At 38.1% G+C, this 19,876-nt stretch overlaps 6 protein-coding genes across 6 annotated transcripts; 3 read left to right on the plus strand and 3 right to left on the minus strand. All coding sequences in view use genetic code 12, as the record gives it.

Annotated features, from left to right (window-relative positions):
• Window positions 1-269: 269 nt before the first annotated feature.
• I9W82_000520 (mRNA splicing protein) lies at window positions 270-1,673 on the plus strand (the record flags this gene model as incomplete). The annotated part of the gene is made up of 1 exon (XM_067694351.1): window positions 270-1,673. One exon carries the CDS (start codon window positions 270-272, stop codon window positions 1,671-1,673), a length of 1,404 nt encoding a protein of 467 aa, XP_067550546.1.
• Window positions 1,674-1,752: 79 nt separating this feature from the next.
• Window positions 1,753-4,575, minus strand: I9W82_000521 (cleavage polyadenylation factor subunit; the record flags this gene model as incomplete). The annotated part of the gene is made up of 1 exon (XM_067694362.1): window positions 1,753-4,575. One exon carries the CDS (start codon window positions 4,573-4,575, stop codon window positions 1,753-1,755), a length of 2,823 nt encoding a protein of 940 aa, XP_067550547.1.
• A 186-nt stretch (window positions 4,576-4,761) lies between these two features.
• On the minus strand, window positions 4,762-9,306 carry I9W82_000522 (uncharacterized protein; the record flags this gene model as incomplete). The annotated part of the gene is made up of 1 exon (XM_067694373.1): window positions 4,762-9,306. The coding sequence occupies one exon, from the start codon at window positions 9,304-9,306 to the stop codon at window positions 4,762-4,764; it is 4,545 nt and encodes a 1,514-aa protein (XP_067550548.1).
• A 1,835-nt stretch (window positions 9,307-11,141) lies between these two features.
• EGD2 (Egd2p) lies at window positions 11,142-11,693 on the plus strand (the record flags this gene model as incomplete). The annotated part of the gene is made up of 1 exon (XM_067694384.1): window positions 11,142-11,693. The coding sequence occupies one exon, from the start codon at window positions 11,142-11,144 to the stop codon at window positions 11,691-11,693; it is 552 nt and encodes a 183-aa protein (XP_067550549.1).
• Window positions 11,694-11,792: 99 nt separating this feature from the next.
• Window positions 11,793-12,887, minus strand: I9W82_000524 (uncharacterized protein; the record flags this gene model as incomplete). Its single annotated transcript, XM_067694395.1, has 1 exon — window positions 11,793-12,887. The coding sequence occupies one exon, from the start codon at window positions 12,885-12,887 to the stop codon at window positions 11,793-11,795; it is 1,095 nt and encodes a 364-aa protein (XP_067550550.1).
• Window positions 12,888-13,418: 531 nt separating this feature from the next.
• Window positions 13,419-19,744, plus strand: I9W82_000525 (MBP1; the record flags this gene model as incomplete). The annotated part of the gene is made up of 3 exons (XM_067694406.1): window positions 13,419-14,351; window positions 14,862-17,377; window positions 17,884-19,744. 3 exons carry the CDS (start codon window positions 13,419-13,421, stop codon window positions 19,742-19,744), a joined length of 5,310 nt encoding a protein of 1,769 aa, XP_067550551.1.
• Window positions 19,745-19,876: the final 132 nt, after the last annotated feature.

A 19,876-nucleotide genomic window follows, 5' to 3' on the forward strand; every position in this document is an offset into this window, starting at 1 on the left:
GTATGGTGTCACTTTGGTAGAGCCTGTGGATCTATTTGATTCTTCTGATCTGTACAAAAGTTCGTTGCTTGTCGTTCAAAGCCGACTACTGTAACCCCCACAAAGTGTATATCCTTTCAATATACACCTTTAGACTTATGATCTTTGAATAGTTTATCATCTTGTATTCGAAACATCTCTCTGGTTGTGACAAGAAAAAAAAAATAAGAGAACAAAAAAATCAGGCATCGTATCACACTTTAACCTGCAAAACATCTCACACCATTACCATGTCAAGTCGAGGTAGATCAGAATCGAGTACAAATGCAAGGGAGACCCGATGGTCCGGAAAACCCACAAGAACCAAAGAATTCGGACAAGTCAAGCTAGAAACTGTAATCACTGGGCATTTAACTCAAGAACAACTCGATGCCTACCAGCAAGTGTTTAGAATTGAAGAGATTTCCGAACTACTAAGAAAGTCGCAACAACAACATAGACTGTTACTTGAGTTCTTGCCATCATCTCATTTAACTCCAGGAAGTAATTACAAAAGAGATCCATCTCCGCCACCAAAATATGACAAACAGGGAAATAGAATCAACACTAGAGAACAACGCGTTCGAGAAGCTTTGGAAAAGGAAAGACATGAATTAGTTGAATTGGCCGCATCAAACATCCAAAACTATATTGCTCCTTCGGATTACCGAAAACCAGCAAAGACATTTGAAAAATTGTACATACCTGTCAAGGACTACCCCGATATCAATTTTGTTGGATTTTTAATCGGTCCTAGAGGTAGAACATTGAAGCGGTTACAAGACGAAAGTGGAGCACGGCTACAGATACGTGGTAAAGGTTCTGTTAAAGAAGGTAAGTCAGCGCAATTGGCAATCGAGGATCAATCTTCAACAGGTGTGGACTCAACCGAAGACGACTTGCATGTGTTGATCACTTCCGATTCGCAACAGAAAATTGCCAAAGCTGTGAAATTGGCTAATGAAGTTATTGAAAAATTGGTGTTTTCACCAGTGGGTCAGAATGAATTAAAGAGAGAGCAATTGAAAGAGTTGGCGGTATTGAATGGTACTCTTCGTGAAACGAAACCTTTCGATCCTGAAGCTTATCAAAAGAGACAGCAGCGATCATTTGATATCACAAAGATTGTTTGTAGGATATGTGGCAAGGTTGGTCACTATGCAAGGGATTGTAATCAAAGATCTCAAACTGTGGGAGACCATTCCAACCAGAGCATAGATTCTTACACGCCAGGTCAGAAACCCAATCAAGAAGAGCAAGTACTGAAAAGACAGCGGACAGAGATGCCATTACCGCCATGGCAAACTAGCGATTCTCATAGTCCTCATGCTCCTATGCCACCACCTGCTGCCACCAATTCTGGTCATCTTCCACCTCCTCCTTCAGTTCCTAATGCAAGTCATCTTCCCCCTCCACCTTCAGTACCTAATGCTAGCCATCTTCCACCACCACCTTCTATTCCTAACCCCAACCATCTCCCGCCACCGCCATCCACAAATCGGGAATCTCATTTACCACCAGTTCCTCATCTGCTGAACCTTTCAGGAAACAAACCCCCACCACCAGCACCTGCTATGAACAAGAAGTCATCATCAGTGAAACCACCTCCACCTCCTGCTCCTCCATCTCGTCCCCCACCGCCACCTTCAAAATAATGAAAGCACAATGGCTTCCCTTTTACAAGATTCACAAAAGGTAGGAGCAAATATGTTGATTTTTGTATTCTAAATAAATCTATACATATGCCAACGTCTCTTTAATACATTCCTTCACTTTGTAATACAATGGTCCTGCATTTCCATCGATTGCAATGTCTCCGCTGTCATCACTCTCCAGGGTTCCATAAGCAACTTTTCGGATTGCCAAAACATCATCAACAACCAATGTACCTTCTCCTTTAAATTCCACACTCAAGTTTAGCGAAGCCAACTTCTTTTTCAAATCGGGTAATCTAATATTACCTATAGCTAATCTAGGTGCGTTTGAAATCATCATCAACAATTTTGGATCAGTTGTTGCTGTGGATGCAAGAACATTATCTTTTCTTTGTCTTGCCAAAGCTTCTTCAGATTCAAGAGGCTTTAATGAAAATTGAGTATTTGAATTGATGTAATCTTGTAATTGTTTTGGCTTCTTACGCAGAGGCTCATCTGAGTATTCATTAATCAACTCCAATTCACCATACACTTTAGCAACTTTATAATTATCGCCCACCGATTGCCACTTCAATGTTGAAACAACTGCATCGTCCAAGTTGACTTCAAAGTTTCTCAATCCAATGACACCATTTTCCGAATCGACTCCAATCTTGACAGTTTCATCGTCTCTAGCAACGAGGACATTAAGCTTGCCACTAGAGAGCGGTGACGTCGATGTTGCTAGACCATCACGAATTGCTGACAACGACAAGTATCTAGAAGAGTTCAAAATTTGCTTCTTATTGTTTTCCATTAATTGTTCATTCTGCTGTTGCTCGAAAAACTTTTCAACCTGTTCAAGTCCTGGTTGATCACTGACTCTTTCGTCAGGCAAAAGTATCAAATTATATGGTTTAATCGCCTGCACAATAATACCCAAAGACCGCAAGTCCACTAAACCCGATAAGTCAACAAAAGCTAACCCACATCTTACTTTCAATTGGGTGCTTGCAGAACTTCTCCGACCTAATTGAACTCTTTTCATTGGCTTAAATAAAGTGTCTAGATATTTTTGTAACAATTGCTGATTGACTTGCTCTTGTGGTGTCAATTTATTAGCTTGTTGACTCTTTTTCTTATCCGACTTTTCGTCTTTGTTCCATTTTTGTTTCTTTTCGTCGAATTTCCTCTTACCTTCCATGATAATCTTATTATGCGAGACTTGGTCGGTTCTTTCAAAATCTTTTACATCTATAACTTGACCATAATCATCAAATGTAACTTTAGGAGGAAAGAATGGGAATGTAGCTTGACGAGGTTTTAACTTATGCGTTATTCTGATATCTATAGGCAAATGATTTTCCATATTGTGCTTCACATTGTCCATAACAAACGCCTCATGTTGAATCAAGTCATCAACCTCTTTAGTCGATGGCACAGTATTTTCCTTCTGTGCTGCCTTTTTCTCGTCAAAAATCTCACCGGCTTTCGTTTCCACCTCTTCATCTTCCTCTTCCTCTTCATCTTCATCCGAGGAGTCCTCAACATCAATCACATCCGTGCTTAACAAATTTTGTCTCTTTTGATCTCTGACTTTTGCCATCAACTTTTCTTTTCTCTTTTGGGTAATCTTATTTACAAACGCAATTGAATCAGGACCCTCGACTTCTTGCTCTTGAAACCAACTCTCCAAATTTATTGTCTTTTCAAACGGTACAGGAGTACCATCAACAACCTTCCCGGTCCTTTCTTTAGATAATTTAGCCCATTCACGATACAAATTGGTGCTTAGTCCCATATTCTTGTCTACACTTGCAACAGGTGGCTTTTCAGTCAATATGACAGTTGTTCGTTCATCGTTACACAAGTACAGAAAAGCCTTACTTGAAAGGTCACCGTTTTTCAAATCCAATCCAGCACAAAAGACAATTTTGGATCCTGGCGTCTTGGTTAATTCTGAAGGGTCCAATAATAAATCCACCTTACTGGGATTAAATGGTAGTAGACTATTGTTACCACTATCTGAGTTCCATGTATTGTTAAATCCCAGAGCCATCCAATCCATCAAACTTGATGCATAGCTCAATATTTTGGTTCCTGAATATGATAAAAAGTACACTGGTATAGGTGCACCTTTTAAATGCTCATCGACCAAGTGAAACACCTCTAGGAATCGCCCTGAGATTGATGTGGGGATAATAGCTGAGCCACCGTTCGCCAAGGTGGCATCAACCAACTGCAAAAATTTCTCGCACCGTTTCTTGTGTGACATTGCAGAGCCCAAGTCGGTAGCGGTAATGAAAGACGTTGGACGAAGTAAAGCCACATGTGGATTACCCAGCGTTGAATTTATAAAATTTGCACTGTTTAAAAAAGCATCTTTTGAATGGTTCCAACTTGGAGCGTAAATGATACGATCAATTTTCTTGACCAATAGCCAAAATGTCCCACCTAATGAATGACCGGAATTGTACGGCGTCATTGTGATCTTTCGATCGCAGATTGTTACATTCTGTTGATATTTGACAATAACAAACTTATCAAACCAATTGTCAATCTCGTCCAACTCCACAAGGTTTGATAATAACGGGCCAAGTATTCCCAGAGATCTGTAGTATTCAACGGTGGAGATTCTACCCAATTGATTAACTGGTAACGTCGAATAAACGGGTATATTTGACATAATGCTTGGAAACGTTATGCATAGTAAGATGTATCCACTGATGAATTCATTTGTCGAGTGTGATATGATGATGGCATCTATTTGTTGTAAATGAGATTCCATAAATTGCGCTACTTTCGGATCAATGCCATCCCAGGACGGGTCCGCTAGTATTCGCAGTTCGTTATCAAAGGTTAAAAGCGATGCTTTAAAAGCATGATCACCTTTACCTGGTGTCAATAGGGAAAATGTGAACATGGAGTTGTTGGCTGTTCGTAAAGAAAGTGTTTAGATGAAAGAAAATTGAAAATTATCATCAAACTACAAATGTCTCGAAATTTCTACAATTCGCGACATGAAAATGCAAAAAATTAAAAATTAATATACAACAACGTAAAGAAGAAGTAATAAATGAAGAAATAGTCAGCATCAGAGCCACACCCTTTAAGTAGTTGGACCACGATTCAAGTTTATGCTATTTCTAGTATGGTAGGATAACAAAGTTTCAGCTTGTGTTAAACCAGGGACTGCATGAGACGTACTTATTCTCTCCAACGAGTTTCTAGCAGTGTTGTACTCACCTGTTTGAATCATTTGCTGTCTCAACTCCTCAATCGAAATAGGTTTATGGAATTGACTATTGATTGTATTCTTTCGAAGCCTCTGTGAGTTCTTTCGCGATCTGGAACCGGACAAAGTGGTCTTTCTCTTGATAGACTTGAATGTACGTTCAAGTTTATTCTCATGATCAAACTTATCCTCTTGGTATTCCTTTTCCATCTTGTCAAACAATTCCGGATCTTGCTTGATGATTTCTGTAAGCAATCTGTGTCTCTCGACATCGTCTGCATCAGTTGGATCATATCCCTCGGGATAATCATCGTATTTTCCTTGGCGTACTTGCTCTCTAATGATATCAACGTCGGTGGGTTTGAAATTGGTACGCAAAAAGTCAAGGGTGAATCTGGGTAGCAAGCAGCCAATCACAGCTACAAAAATACAACACCATACTCCCAACGTTCCCAATGTTTGAGCACCGGCACGGTAAAATTCTCCAGAGTAGTTCTTATTGACACTCCAAACACCTGTCCAAAAGTAAACAAGAAGAATGGAGATAGCATCAATTAACAATGAAAGCCAATCCCAACGATATTGACGCAACAAGACGTAGAGGTCACATGCTGTAACCGATATACATGCGGCAACAATACCAACGTAAAATCTGTGATCAATAGTCATACCTTGTGGATTCTGAAATGCTTTGTAAAACAACAAATAAGGAAAGTAGAATGAAATAACTGACTGATATAATCCATCAATCATGTACAAAACGAATTTGTATTGTGACCAATCTTGACTCAAAATACCATTAATGTACAATTGAGGCACCAACAATGAAACAGTGTCAGACACATCCTGGTCTAAAACTCCTAAAACAATGACAGGAAGTGAGGTGAATGCCAAATTGTAAAACATAAGATAGGTATATTCATAAAGATAAGACCCATCATAATTGTTGTAAATTCCGTACCAGAAAAAAGTAAATGAAAATACAACGTTCTTGTAAAAGAAACATGGAACCATTTCCGCTAACCGTTTATATGACCACCGGCCATGTACAAGCAACAACCTCGTTAAAAACCTAAACTGGCCGAGTGCATAATCTGAGGAATTAGCGGCTTGACGACCTTCTTCTCCAGCAATTCCAACACCGACATTAGCTGTCTGAATCATAGCAACGTCATTTGCACCATCACCAATGGCCAAAGTCATCACCTTCAAACGATTCTTGACAATTCTAACAACCTCTGCCTTTTGAGCAGGAGATACACGACAGCACATAACCGATTTACATTGTTTTCCCAATAGCAAAAACTTGTCCTTGAGTATCTTCATATCGATATTTGAAGTACTATCCTGATCTTGAAAGATAAGTCCCAAGGCAGCCCCATCAATGATCAAGGCAAATTTTGAACTTGGTGGTGAATGATCCTTCCTAGCTTCATTGATCAACGATTCAACTGCTTTTGGACTGGTCACATCCATTTGAAAGTTCTCTGACAAGTGTTTTGTTATCAATTCGTCAATGTATTCCACATTCATAGGATTGTTTTCGTCTGGTCGTACAACCAAAAGCTTCATACTATTTTCCAACAAATCACAAGAGAATCCAATGTTGATGGCAGTTTCAATTCTGTCTCCTGTAAGGACCCACAATTTTATACCAGCTTGGCCCAAAATGGCAATTGAGTCAGGTACACCTGCTTGTAATCTATCCTCAATAGCTGTTCCACCTAATAAAACCAAATCTCTTTCAATACTATCGTTCAACTCATCAATCAAAACATCCCTATCGTCTTCGATTGAAACAACGGCCTCGTGATACCTCTGAGCCCAATTTTCGTAATACTTTGGATCAAGTTTCTTTGATGCGATACACAATGTTCTTAAACCTTCGTTAGCGTAATCTTCAAGATACAACGCAGTTTTGCTAACCATATCATGTGAATTCTTTTCAGGATCCAATCTTTGGAATATCACACTATCGGCACCCTTGGTATACAACGTTATCTCTCCATTTGGTGCTTTAACAATACACGACATTCTCTTCCTTGCTGAAGTGAATGGGATAATGTTGAGAAGTTGGAATTCTTGATCCTTTCCATAAATCAGAAGTAACAAAGATTGTCTTAATTTGGTTTTGAAAACAATTCCCATATCTCTAGCAACTGAAACTAAGGCAGCTTCGTCAGGAGATTCTGCTTTAAAATCACGCAACTCAGGATCATCCCTGTTTTGCTCGGTCACCACAGTGTGGCACAAAGCCAAAGCAAACATGAAATTCTCGTTGGCAATTCGTTGTGGATCCTCTTGAGCAGCCAAAAGTGTATCTTCGACATACTTGCTGGAAACAAATGCAACACAGTCATCACGTAGCTGATCATTATTTGACAACTTGTGTAAATTATCCAACATGAGTTCCCTATCGTCAGAAATTCTCTTTTTCCACTTAACACCTTCTTCTACCACGTCCAATCCTTGCCTTTTATCTAGTCCTTGCTTCGCCTCGGTGTACGCTAAACCGTATGATTTCCCATTGATTGTACATTTTCTAAACTCCATCACATTCTGTGTCAAAGTACCTGTTTTATCACTAAACACGTACTCAATTTGACCCAAATCGTCTGAAATATTCCATGCTTTTGGAACACAGGGGAAGTCCAACTTTGGATGGTACATTTTGACATCGGAGTGAATGAAAAATGCCTGCAATGTTTTGATAATTTCAATGGAAATGTACAATGAGATTGGCACCAAGGATTGATATATAATCAAGGCAACGAAAAACGCAATTACACCTCTAGATGCTGCATTGGAGCCATATGGATGCCAGTCAAAGTACACTCGAGAATTGTCCTTTACTCGGTAAAATAGACCGTTAACCAATCCTGAAATAAAGCACAAGACGAATAACAAAACGAAATTGATAATAACAGACAAGTTGAGCTCTCTAGAGATACGCGAAACCTTGGTTGGAGTTATACCAGCATTCAACATAATCTTTGTCTCACGTCCTGTGTAAACACATAAACCAATCACCCATTTGGTATTTCTCAAAACACAACCTCTCAAAAGGACATTCTCTGGTGTTACGACTTCTTTTTCATCAGGGTTGACTAGAAGTCCTTGGGCATCAAAATTTTCATAATGAATGGTTCCCCTGAATGAGTATAGATCTGGGTTTGGTGCGTCGCACTCTAACCAGAATTTAGTATCACTCAAGTCATCAGAATGTTTCAAGTTGTTGTTTCCACCACATTGTAACGCAGTTCTTGTTTTAAGATTAGTTTCACCATCCAAATTTTTGGTTTCAACATAGCAATTTCCTTCAGCATCGGATGTTGAGATGATTACAACATCTGCTGGAACTTCTTCATCTGCTCTAATTCTAATCATGTCTCCAACATTAACATCCTTCCAATATCTATTCTTAAAAGAAGCTCTATTCATATCTGGATGGTGAGCATTTTCCTCCTTCAACACAGGGTTGAGTAAGGAGTTTGGAAGAGCTTTTGTTGGTGGGTGTCTCGACTGTGTAGATTTCCTATTTCTTGACTGCGTACTAACTCTTGGCGAATATGTACTATTTCGTGGTGAATATGCGCTGTTGCGACGTTGGGAGTGGTACGAGTAATCAGATGCAACTGTACTGACCCTGTGCAAAGCTAAATCTTCCTGGTGGGCTTGCTCACGAATGTAGTCTTGTTTTTGACGCTTATTTCCAAAGACATATATGCAGGCCTTTTTAATTCCTTTGAAGGTTTTAATACTTCCACTAGTACATGCCTTTTTGAACCTTCTATATGGTCCAACAAAGTCCTTTTCCACGTTTGGATTTTGTACTCCACATAGCAAGTGTATGGGACTATTATTTAACTCAAGATCACTAACTACTCTTCGATAGTCTTCAAAAGCATCCTTAGCAGCCGTGATACAGACAATAACAATCAAAGGAACAGCGGCTAAACCAGGTGATGGCACACCAAAAAGTTGGAAAGCACTCAAAATGACCAAGATTAAAAAGTAGGTATTGGCAACATTGGTGAATTGTAAAAGTAAATTCTTGGGCAAAAAAGTGATGGGGGTATATTTTGTAGTTCTTATCTTATTTCTGGGGTATTCAATAATAGGATGTCCCTTGTCATCTTTCATATCATCTGGTAAATCGTAATTGAAAAATATCGTTCGTGGGATATTGTTGTAAATCTGTTGCATATATTCCGGCCGGTCGCCTAAACCACGCAAAAAGAAGAATCTTTGTATCCTTGCCTTGAGTGATGGTGGACGAGCATGAAATAGATCTTGTGCTGTCGATTTGCTTGATTGTTTGATATTGTCACTGCCAGACGATGATTCCACCTCCCTAGAATTTTTCCCCGTTTCATCCTTGAAAGAAGGGTTGGGAGAATCAATATGAGGTTCAGTCATGACACTACTCCTTAGTTATTGAGTTGCGATGTAGACGGGAATAGATGTAATGTCTCCTAATGGAATAGTATTGAATACTCTAGAAAGAGAATTTAGTCGTTGTTTCTTGCTGTTTTTATTTTTAAGTATTTTGTATTGTTTATTAATAATAATAATAATAATAATAATAATATGTCTATGCGATATTTTTTTATTCTCTCTTCTGTAACTATTTGTGTCTAAATATTTTATTTTTATTTTCTATGTATGAGAGTGTTTCTCTCGGTGCGCACACTTTCTCTTTTTTCCGTATTCCGTGTGTTGTATCATAGATCCCGAAAAAAAAAAAAAAAAAAAAAACAAGGAGATTTTGTATTACTAGATGTACTCTTTTGTTGACTTTAGATGTTGGAAGGGACAGAACCGGATCTTCTCGAAAGAGATTTAGCGGTATCAAATCTCAATGGATTGAACTAAGTAAAAGTTTTATGTTACTGTACTTGTGTAGCAATTGTTTAATTTTTTTTTGCAACATTATTTGGCAAAAATATTACAACTTGAATTCGGGAGAATTAAATAGAGGCTGGAATTGTTGGAAAACGGAAATGTACCAGAAGTGTTACATGTAACTTGTTCCATCATTCAACATTATGTAGTCCCTTGGTAGAGGAAGAAGACATGTAGAAGTATTCGAAGGATCCCGAGGATTCGGCGATAAAACTACTGATGTAATCAACACAGCACGTGGATGAACAGTTTACGAGAAAAGTTAGTTTATTCGTCACCTCCCTAAACACCAGAAAGGCAAAGCCTCCATTCACCAAAACCACTTGCTATAATTAAGTTTACCGTTCGGCTTTAGCAAGCGTGTTTGTGCCTCAAACAAACGCCGTTTCTATACAGCCGATCGAGTTTCAAAGAGCCGAAGAAACACACACACACAAAAGGAATACAATAAGTCACGTGAAAGTTTGTTGACATTTCGATTACCAGTTCAGCATTTGGCGTCAAGCACCTACAAGCAACAGCTTCCACTGACTACATACAGGGACTTGCACCAACATCTACTTGCTAATGCGTCTAAGGAACCAGTCATCGTCAGTATAGGCCACCGCTACCATACTCATCGCAAAATAAAGAAAGGCAAAAACTTTTACTTGAAAAGTCATCGCATCGAGATATATCAGAGATTTAAAAGTTCTACATTCATTTGCAAAAGTTGATGCATCAACATAATGTCATATATTGAAGCTATTTTGTTTTCTATAAACTTGTCAGTCAGTCAACAGTCCACCCCAAATCAATTCCCTCCGAAAAGGTGTAAAGAAAAGGGACCAAGATCATCGCTCCTCCACATTTGCAAAAGAAAGCCTCCGAAGAAGCACTAAGCAGAAAAATGATTGACGAGGCAAAATAAATTGATGACTAGGTTATGAAAAACCATAGTCAAGCAAAAGTTATTTCTCACTTTATGGACTGAAGACAAGACCTCATCATCCAAGTTGGATTCAGTGGCTCTTTTGAAGAGTCAAAGAGGGACGTCTACTATAGAAATGATCCTATGAAGTACGTCGACAGAGAAAAGAAAAAGAAAAGGGTAAAAAAGTTGAAAAAAAATTTGATGATTTGGTGGTCCTTTTATAATGCTTGCAAAAATGAGAAGGGTCGTGTGAGGAAGGTAAAGAAGAAGAGGACGGAAGGAAAATTTTTTTCTTCTCTCTCTTCAAATGACTTTTAGCCAACTGACACTACCCACTCCAATTTTCTCTCTTTTTTTTTTTTTTTTTCGACGAAAAATTGAATAATTTTTCAATTTATCCCCTTAGCCTATACTCTACTATTATCCAAATTATACAATGTCTACTACCGAACAAATCCCACAAGGTGCTGATGTCAACATCATCTCAAACAAAAACGAAAAGAAAGCCAGAGAATTGATCAAAAAATTGAACTTGAAACAAATCAAAGGTATTTCCAGAGTCACTTTTAAGCAAAGAGGTAACTTGATTTACGCCATTGACAGCCCAGATGTTTACAGATCTGCTGCTGGTACTTATGTTGTTTTCGGTGAAGCTAAAGTCGACGACATGAACCAAAGAATTGCTGAAGCTCAAGCTCAACAAGCTCAACAAGAAGTTTTATCTAACGCTGCTGGTGGTTCGAATGCATCTGCTCCTGCTAGTGAAGATAAATCACCAGAAGCTATTACTGCTGATATGGAAAAGGCTAGCTTAGGTGACAACAAGGTTGAAGAAGTTGAGGATGATGAGGAAGTTGACGAATCTGAGTTTGATCCAAAGGATATTGCTTTGATTGTTGAACAAACTCATGTCTCTAGAGCCAAAGCCGTCAAGGCCTTGAAGAACCACAATGGTGACATGGTCAATGCTCTTATGGAATTGTCTTAGGTGTTGTTTATAGATAATTGACATACAATATTAGCGTACTTCATATTTCTCTTTATTAAAAGCTCTACATACATATATAAAACATTACGGGGGAAACTGTTACTTGGTAGATTCCTTCGCATCTAAAGTCGGTGAGTTGGGAGATGAAGCAGATGTGCTTGATTCCTCAGTGGGAGCTGTAGCAGTCGTGACTGTGTTCTCATCTTGTGTATCCTTCTGTCCATCGACAGCATGCAATTCTTCCAACTTATCAGTACTCTTTTCCAATTTGACTGCCTCCTCCAACTTTTGCTGCTCTTCCGCATGTCCAAACAACATTCCTTTTCCATTCATTGCTCCACATTTCCAACACTGGTACTTTACCAATAGTGGGTCCTCACAGTGAGGAGGAGCCAATCCATTATGTGCAAAACAATGCGAGCAAATCAATGCATAACGTTGCTCAACCGATTCAGAATTGTCTGAACCTACAAACAAATCCAACAAACGGTCCTGAAATGTGCGTGTGTTTGGTTGGGGAGCTTGTGTTGGTTGTTGCTTTGCATCATCATCATCATCATCATTTTGTTTCTTTGAAGTGCCAGTCTTTTGACTCAGTGAAAGTTGCTTATCATTCAAGTGCAATTCTTTCAAGGCTTGTGCCCTCAACTCATCTTGCTTTTTACTGCTCTTCTTATTAAGCCTTTGCTGAACTTGCTGCAGTTGTGGAGTCTGCTGAGGCAATTGCTTTTCACCGTACTTGTTGATCAATTCATTTGTGGCGTTAAAGTTTGTAATCTTTTTCAATTCATCCATTTTGGCCTTATGTTTCGTTTGCAACTTGGCCAAATACCGATCCTGACGGTGAACAAGATAATTGAACACAAAGCTCACAGCTTTAATTATTAATATAGACGACAATGGCCACCCTATAAGAACGTAGATATTGTATTTCGTTTGTCCCTTGATAAATTGTTGTATACGATTTGTAGCATGCACATTATTAGGAATGGATAAGTAACAGTACAACAAGATTAGTACATATCCCAATGATACAAACGTCTCTAGCTTCTCATTCAATCTTTGCTTCCGCTGAGTTAATCTTGTCAATTGTTGCTTGGTTTTATTAATATCTGTTGTCAACTGACTGAATTCTTTTTCAAACTTGTTTGGATCAAAACCATGCTTGCTGCCAAAAATATCAAATACTCCCATAGTCAGATAATGATTTGGGTGAGGAGCGGTTGGCTGTTGCGTGTTAAAAAAGGATTGAGATTAAACAACGCCACGGAGTTCTGAAATTTTTTCTGTGTTGGCAGCAATTGTCAAATTTTGTTATCTGTTTGAGTGTGTCATTTTTTCAATTGGTTTGCGACACAGAACGTGATAGAAAATGGAGAAAAGAAAAATGTCTCCGTTATGTCGCGATGGCGATGAAGACCATATAAAATGTCGCACAAAAGGAAATCATTGACTACAAAATAATTTGACGTAAATACAAGTTAATTATCCGAAATGTTGTGTATTCATTATATGGTCCACGATAAAGCTGTCACAATACCAGAGAGGGTAGGGTTGCGTGTGTAATGGTTCTATATAATCTATTATGTATACTATATCCCGTAAACTATGATTCTGTTCGAGATTTCTCATATTTTTTTTCTTTTCTTTTTTTTTTCTCTCTCTCGATAAAGCCAATGGTTAGTAACTCATAACTAATCAACAACACCGTCTCCATATCTCATCATGCCATATACTATTGGAGATCGAAAGATAAGAGTTGCTCTAGACTTAACAGAGGAGGATAAAGTTTTGCTTCTACAGAATTCAAACATCTTCAAGTACTGCTTAAATAATGCTGTTCTCAAATATCTCATCAATTTGAAAACCATTGTTCACTTGTACTCCGATGTGTTGACCATATATTCTACCTTGTTGAAAAAGATTCCTCAATATGATGATATAACCAATATGGCCAACGATTGCAAGAATAATATTCTACAGTTGGAGAATGATTTCAACGATATATTTGGAAAGGATACTATTGATAATTCCGATGGCATTAGTGTTAATTATTCAACCCCGATAAACTTGAGACAGATGGAGTCTCAATCATACGAGCAAAACATAAGGCCATCGGTGAATTTAGTCTTGCAGTCGACATTATCAACATTTGAGTTTGTCAATAAAACTCTACATTGCATTGAAGTGTTTTTCAAATCCTTCAGTAACTTGAAGAAATTGTTGGTTCCATATTTGAAAGTGCAGACAAGCTCAATACTACGATCTCTCAGGTCAGCTGAAGAACTTTTCCAAAAGCACTTGATTGTCGATAATATACTTTATAGCTTTGAACCTTCGGTGTGGCACCAGTTGTTGGAAATTGAAAGAGTCACTAGCAACATTGAACGAGAATCAGTCACACTCCATTCTGCATTTAGTACTTTTGAAGGCTCATTATATCATTACACCAACTTATTATTAGGAAAAGCTATTCTTAAACGCACAATTGACGACAGAGACTGCTATTTAATAAGGAGAAGAGAGGTTTGTTATCAAGCATCAGAGCATGTGGTTACTATTCCACTCACTGAGGAGAAGACTGCTGACGAAAACCCCATGGTGTCTTTTGGAACTGCTTTGACCTATATTGTGATGTTTTTGGTTGCCCTGGTGGCGGTGCTTTTATATAGACTTATCAAAGTCATAATAGGAAGCTAAATTTACATGGGAGAGTTATAAAGCTTGAGAGAAGAATGTCACCAAGTTTAAACTCAATTTGCTATTGCGGTGTCCCTTACAATAAATAAAAATTTTTGCATTTAAGTAGTCTTGTACAACTACTTTTTTCTAATAGCTAAGCTGGTTCATATCTTCATCGTTTGTAGACTTACTCTTGTTCTATAATCCTTCTTTTGAATTATCACCAGACTACTGTGAGTGTGTTCCAATTACAATTTCAAAACAGAAGAACAGAAAAAAAAAATTATATCGTTACAAAATCTCAAATATCAACGTTTCGTAAAAAAAGACAAACAATATCTACTAGAACCTTAAGGATACTATCTTCCACCAGACCACCAACTACTAATTCAATTCATTTTTCTTCTGATTACTTTTATTCAGCCATCAATTTGATTACACGCGACGGCTGAAACAGAGATTCAAACTAGTGCGGAGCCTTTCTAGAAGATGTCAGAAAATACACAAATATATTCCGCTACTTACTCAAATGTCCCTGTATTTGAGTTTGTTACGTCTGAAGGTCCCATAATGAGACGAAAGGGGGACTCATGGATAAATGCCACTCACATTTTAAAGATTGCAAAGTTACCAAAGGCCAAGAGGACGAGGATACTTGAAAAAGATGTACAGACGGGTGTACACGAAAAAGTTCAAGGTGGTTATGGTAAATACCAAGGCACTTATGTACCATTAAAGTTGGGTGAAGTGATTGCCCGTAATTATGATGTTTACAACACGTTGAAGCCAATCTTTGATTTTGAATACATTGAGGGTAAAACAGAAACACCTCCACCTGCACCTAAACACAACCACGCAAGCGCGTTGAATGTTGCAAAGAGACAAGCATCACTACAGAAGAAGGACTTGCAGTTGAAACAACCTAAACAACCTAAAGCGAAGAGAACAGGTGATGAACCACGGAAGCGTGGTAGACCCAAAGGATCAACATTAAGTTCAACTCCAAGCCTACAGCATTCAGACACTGTGCCTTTGGGAAGTGTTGGATATAGTAGAGAAAATTCCTTTGCGGCTCCGATACCCAGAATGTCTCGTCAAAATACAGAACAAGATGCCCTACACATGATGGCGTCAAATATGAATTTGAGACAAGAGGACTTGGCACCGGTGGACACCGACGAAGATGACGATGATCATTATGGCAAGAATGGTGGAGCCGGCTTGAAACGAAGTAAAAAGAACAATGGAAATTCGATGCACAATGGCGATTTTGATACAAACACAGACTTGTTAACCAGTAGAGAGTTGTTTGGAGTCTCGCGAAATACATTTGAGAAAAATGCCCACAATTTCAATGCCCCGCAAGCAGATTTGATTACACCCTATCATCAACCTAGTATCAACCTTTCTCAAGATAATCAAATTTATTCGGATTACTTTACCAATTTTGTATCATTCTTTTTAGATGACGAAGGAAACAAAGGACAGTTGAATGCTCCCGCAGAGAGTGTATTACCAGAAAAACTTTTGAATCCACCTCAACCTGTGTCCAAAATACACATTAATCATCCCATTGATAATGAAGGAAACACTATTTTCCATTGGCTTTGTTCGTTGGGATATTTGACGCTTATAAAATTCTTGATTGAAAAATTTGGCAAGGAGATACGTATTGATGTACGGAATAATAATGGAGAAACGCCCTTGATGTTTATGGTGAAATTTAGCAATTGTTTCAGCTCAGGTACATTCGAAGAAGTTTTGGGTGTACTTTTTGAATCCCTTATACTTGTGGATTCCAGCGGAAAGACTGTGTTGCATCATATAGCAGAGTACAAGAAGGAGAAAGTGGCAGCATATTACTTGGAGGTTTTGTTGAAACGTCTAGTAAATGAAGGAAAAGAAGATAATTCACTAGGCGAAGCAAATGTAACGGAAGAGAAGTTCGAACTAATTACAAAATTTATTAACCATCAAGACTCCGATGGAAACACCGCTTTCCACATTGCCGCTTATAATTTGAATAAAAAATTGATAAAGGTATTTATTGATTATCACAAATTTATCAATTTTAGTTTGAGGAATCTAGTCACATGCACTGTTGAAGATTATTTGGCATCTCATAATTATGTACTTCGCCTTGATGCAGCTTCAGATGGGGAGGATAACTCAAATGTTGAAAGCGCAGAGCTTATAAGCAACAACAGACATGACATGGTAGAGGAGGTTGATTCACTTGGACAGTCATTCGATGCGCAACTTTACAATTCCAAGTTGGCAATCAATTTATACAACAATACTGCGAATATCTTAACTGAGAAAATGGCTGAACTATCTTATATTATCAATCAAGAATTGAAAGAAAAGGATGAAACCGTGCTAAACTATTTCAAGACGTTGAGTAGAATAAACGAAATCAAGCTTTCGATTCAACGAGCAATTTTATCCATATTCAAGTTGGAACATTTAATTGACGATTTGGACGAGGGACCAAAAAAGGAAACTCGGGATCCATCAAGCCAGGAATCAAATGTGCTTGAAACCAACTATGACAACTTCCAAGTAAATTTCAAACGAGATCAGATCATACAGGAAGAGATTCAACGATTGGTTAATGATTTGACGTACCAGTTGTTGCACAGGCAAGAAGACTTGAGCCATGTATTACAAAAGTTTACGAACTTTAAAGAGTTTTTAATCAAAAGGAAGTTGGAAACTTTGCCGTCAGAGCAGGATGCCGATACATCGGAGGACCCATTTGAGCTTGCCAAACTCCTCCAGATGGAAATTTTGAAAAAGAAACATTTGTTATCATCAGTTGTGGATTACTCAAAAAACGTACCTATCTTGGCTAACGGAACAGATACTTCCAAGCCAATTATTGAACAATTTGCTCCCGATTCAAATAACAAGTTGATCAAGTATTGTAAACTTATTTCATTGAGTTGCGGAATGCGATTTGATGAAATTGAAAGCAACATTGATATGATTGAGCAAAGTTTGTTAAAGAATAGGTGATATCTTGGTGGTGAAAGTTCAGTTTCTATTTTTAGGTTGTATTACACTTTGTTACCTTTTGTATTATATACCATTGTATTTGACTAATAATAGTACCCAGCAAAGCCTTGTAAAGAAGTGAAAGTGAAAGTGGGGCACGCGACACAAATGATTTTTTTTTTCCCCTTTTTTTTTTTTTTTTTTCGTTTTTTTTTTTTTTTTTCAGATTGTTCCTGAACATATCTCTCTTTAGATTTTTCATACATTCCAGCTCAGCCACAAGATTGAACGATACTGATAAAAAGAGAAGTTGAATTCCTTTATAAATGATTAGTCAGAGAGTATAGACAATTATAAGCCACCGACTAATTAACGATCACACTTATATTTGAAAGGAGCAACCCATTTGATTCCATATACATCCAAGAATGTTATCAATCGGGAGAGCACTAAAGATATCAAAACATTTCATTACACGACTACTCGTCTTTATTAAAAACTCGTATCATAGTCGACTAGGAAGGAAACTAGCGGCTCTACTTGCACTTTTTGGGCTTATGGCCTGGGCTATTTACGCAATTCGTGATTATTATTTCAATCCACTCCGGGCGTTTCGATTATATCCAGATGTGGGAAAGTCAGCTATATTATTAAACTGGGGTTCTCTCGACCCCTCTCAAAATGAAGATCAGGACGCTTTTCCTTTATCTAATCAGTTCTTAACTGGTAATGAGTTTAAGCCTATACCGCTCAAGACATTCACTGATCCACACCCACTAATCGTGGGGAAACCAAAGGATCATAACTTCAAAGAAGGATTTATGTGTTCTGAGTTGGAATTCGAAGACACGTTCGATGTCACGAAACAATCGTACCTAGATTCGGACTTCGAATACTTTATAACGAAATTTAAACAGATTAAAGAATATGCATTGTTATTGGAAAAGGCAAAACTCAAATTTAAACCAGTTATACCAGAAAACAAACAATGGTTCCGATTTGGTGGTGCAAGTGTTTGGCTATCTCAATTCAAGGTGCACTACATGGTCAGTCGAGTATTGTATTCGCCTCTGGGTATTGCCAACAAATCATATGTCTCATTTTTGTATGTACAATTATTTGACCAAGATTGGAACGAGTTGCCAAAGGGGTTCGAATTGACAATTCCTTTTGAAAATCCAACCATTAACAATTGGTTCAATTTGGATGGGTCAAGTACTCCAATGCAAGGGAACCCACAATTACGCTATAAGAAGGTGCAATTTCCTCAATTATTACCCATTCCTATTGACTATGCCATGGAGACTGAAAATGAGAAATATTATTATGGTCCAGAGGATCCACGAATAATGTTAAGGGAAAACCCATTGGGATTTGAAGAACCATTGATTGTTTTTAATTTAAAGGATTTGCAAATTTCGAAGCGGGTAATGTTCCTGTACCTCCCCTTTTCAAATAAATTGAACAGGTTGAGAAAGAGAACCGACAAGTACGCCAAGATTGAGAAAAATTGGACTCCTTTTATTAGCCCCAATCAAAAGGCTCAAAATAAACTCAATTTCATTTACTCAATCATCCCATTGGAAGTGCTAGTTTGTGAAATCGATACCGGTGTATGTGATTTTCTTCAAAATCCTAAAAAGGAGAAAAAGGATTACGTGGGAGCCTTGCGAGGAGGTACTCAATTAGTACCACTACCACTAGATAAATTTCCACCAGCAATTCGTGAGCAGCTTCATATTCCTGCGAATAGAAATGTGTTTCTAGGTTGGGCCAGAGCACATTTGAACAAATGTGGATGCGGTGAGTCAATGTACAGACCAAACATGATGATTTTGATTGAAGATCATGATGAGGAAGCAGATCAGTATTATTATAAACTAGGCGATGTTTCGGAGTACTTGGATTTTGGAGCTTATGTCCCACCATGGGTAACGCCCAAAATCGACCCCAAGCTGGGTCAGCTAAAAAAAGTCAAGCCACAACCATGTGAAGGAAGGAATGTGCTTATTCCAAATTCGATCGCATACTGGGAAGTTGAGAGTGTGACACGTGATGGCAAGACTCAAAGTAATTTCGAGCAATTGACTTCGCTTGATTCGACTACAATAAATGATTACATGGGTGTTACTTTATCTGCTGCTGATCAAGATGTATCTATTGTCCATTTACGTGGTTTATTGAACTACGTTATCAAATTGCCCAGCTTGTTTGATGAATCTACCGTGGTTCACAATCGTGACGAATTCAACATTCGTGGATCAGATTGGAACTATAAATGTGCAATCAAAGCAAGCAAGGAGTACTGTAGGAAAGTTGCATTGAAGAACAACATTTTAGAAGATGAAGAGGAGGATACTTATTCTGGTTAATCCTATATAGTTATGTCATAGATATTTTTGTACTTTTATATAAACACTATTAGATTTAGTTTAAGGCGTAGTAGTGGCTTCTTTCGGGATTAATGATTTCACTGCCTTCAATAGCCGTAAAAAGAAATTTGC

This window comes from Candida metapsilosis, assembly GCF_017655625.1.
Source record: "Candida metapsilosis strain BP57 chromosome Unknown scaffold1, whole genome shotgun sequence".
NCBI classification, from domain to species: Eukaryota; Fungi; Ascomycota; class Pichiomycetes; order Serinales; family Debaryomycetaceae; genus Lodderomyces; species Lodderomyces metapsilosis.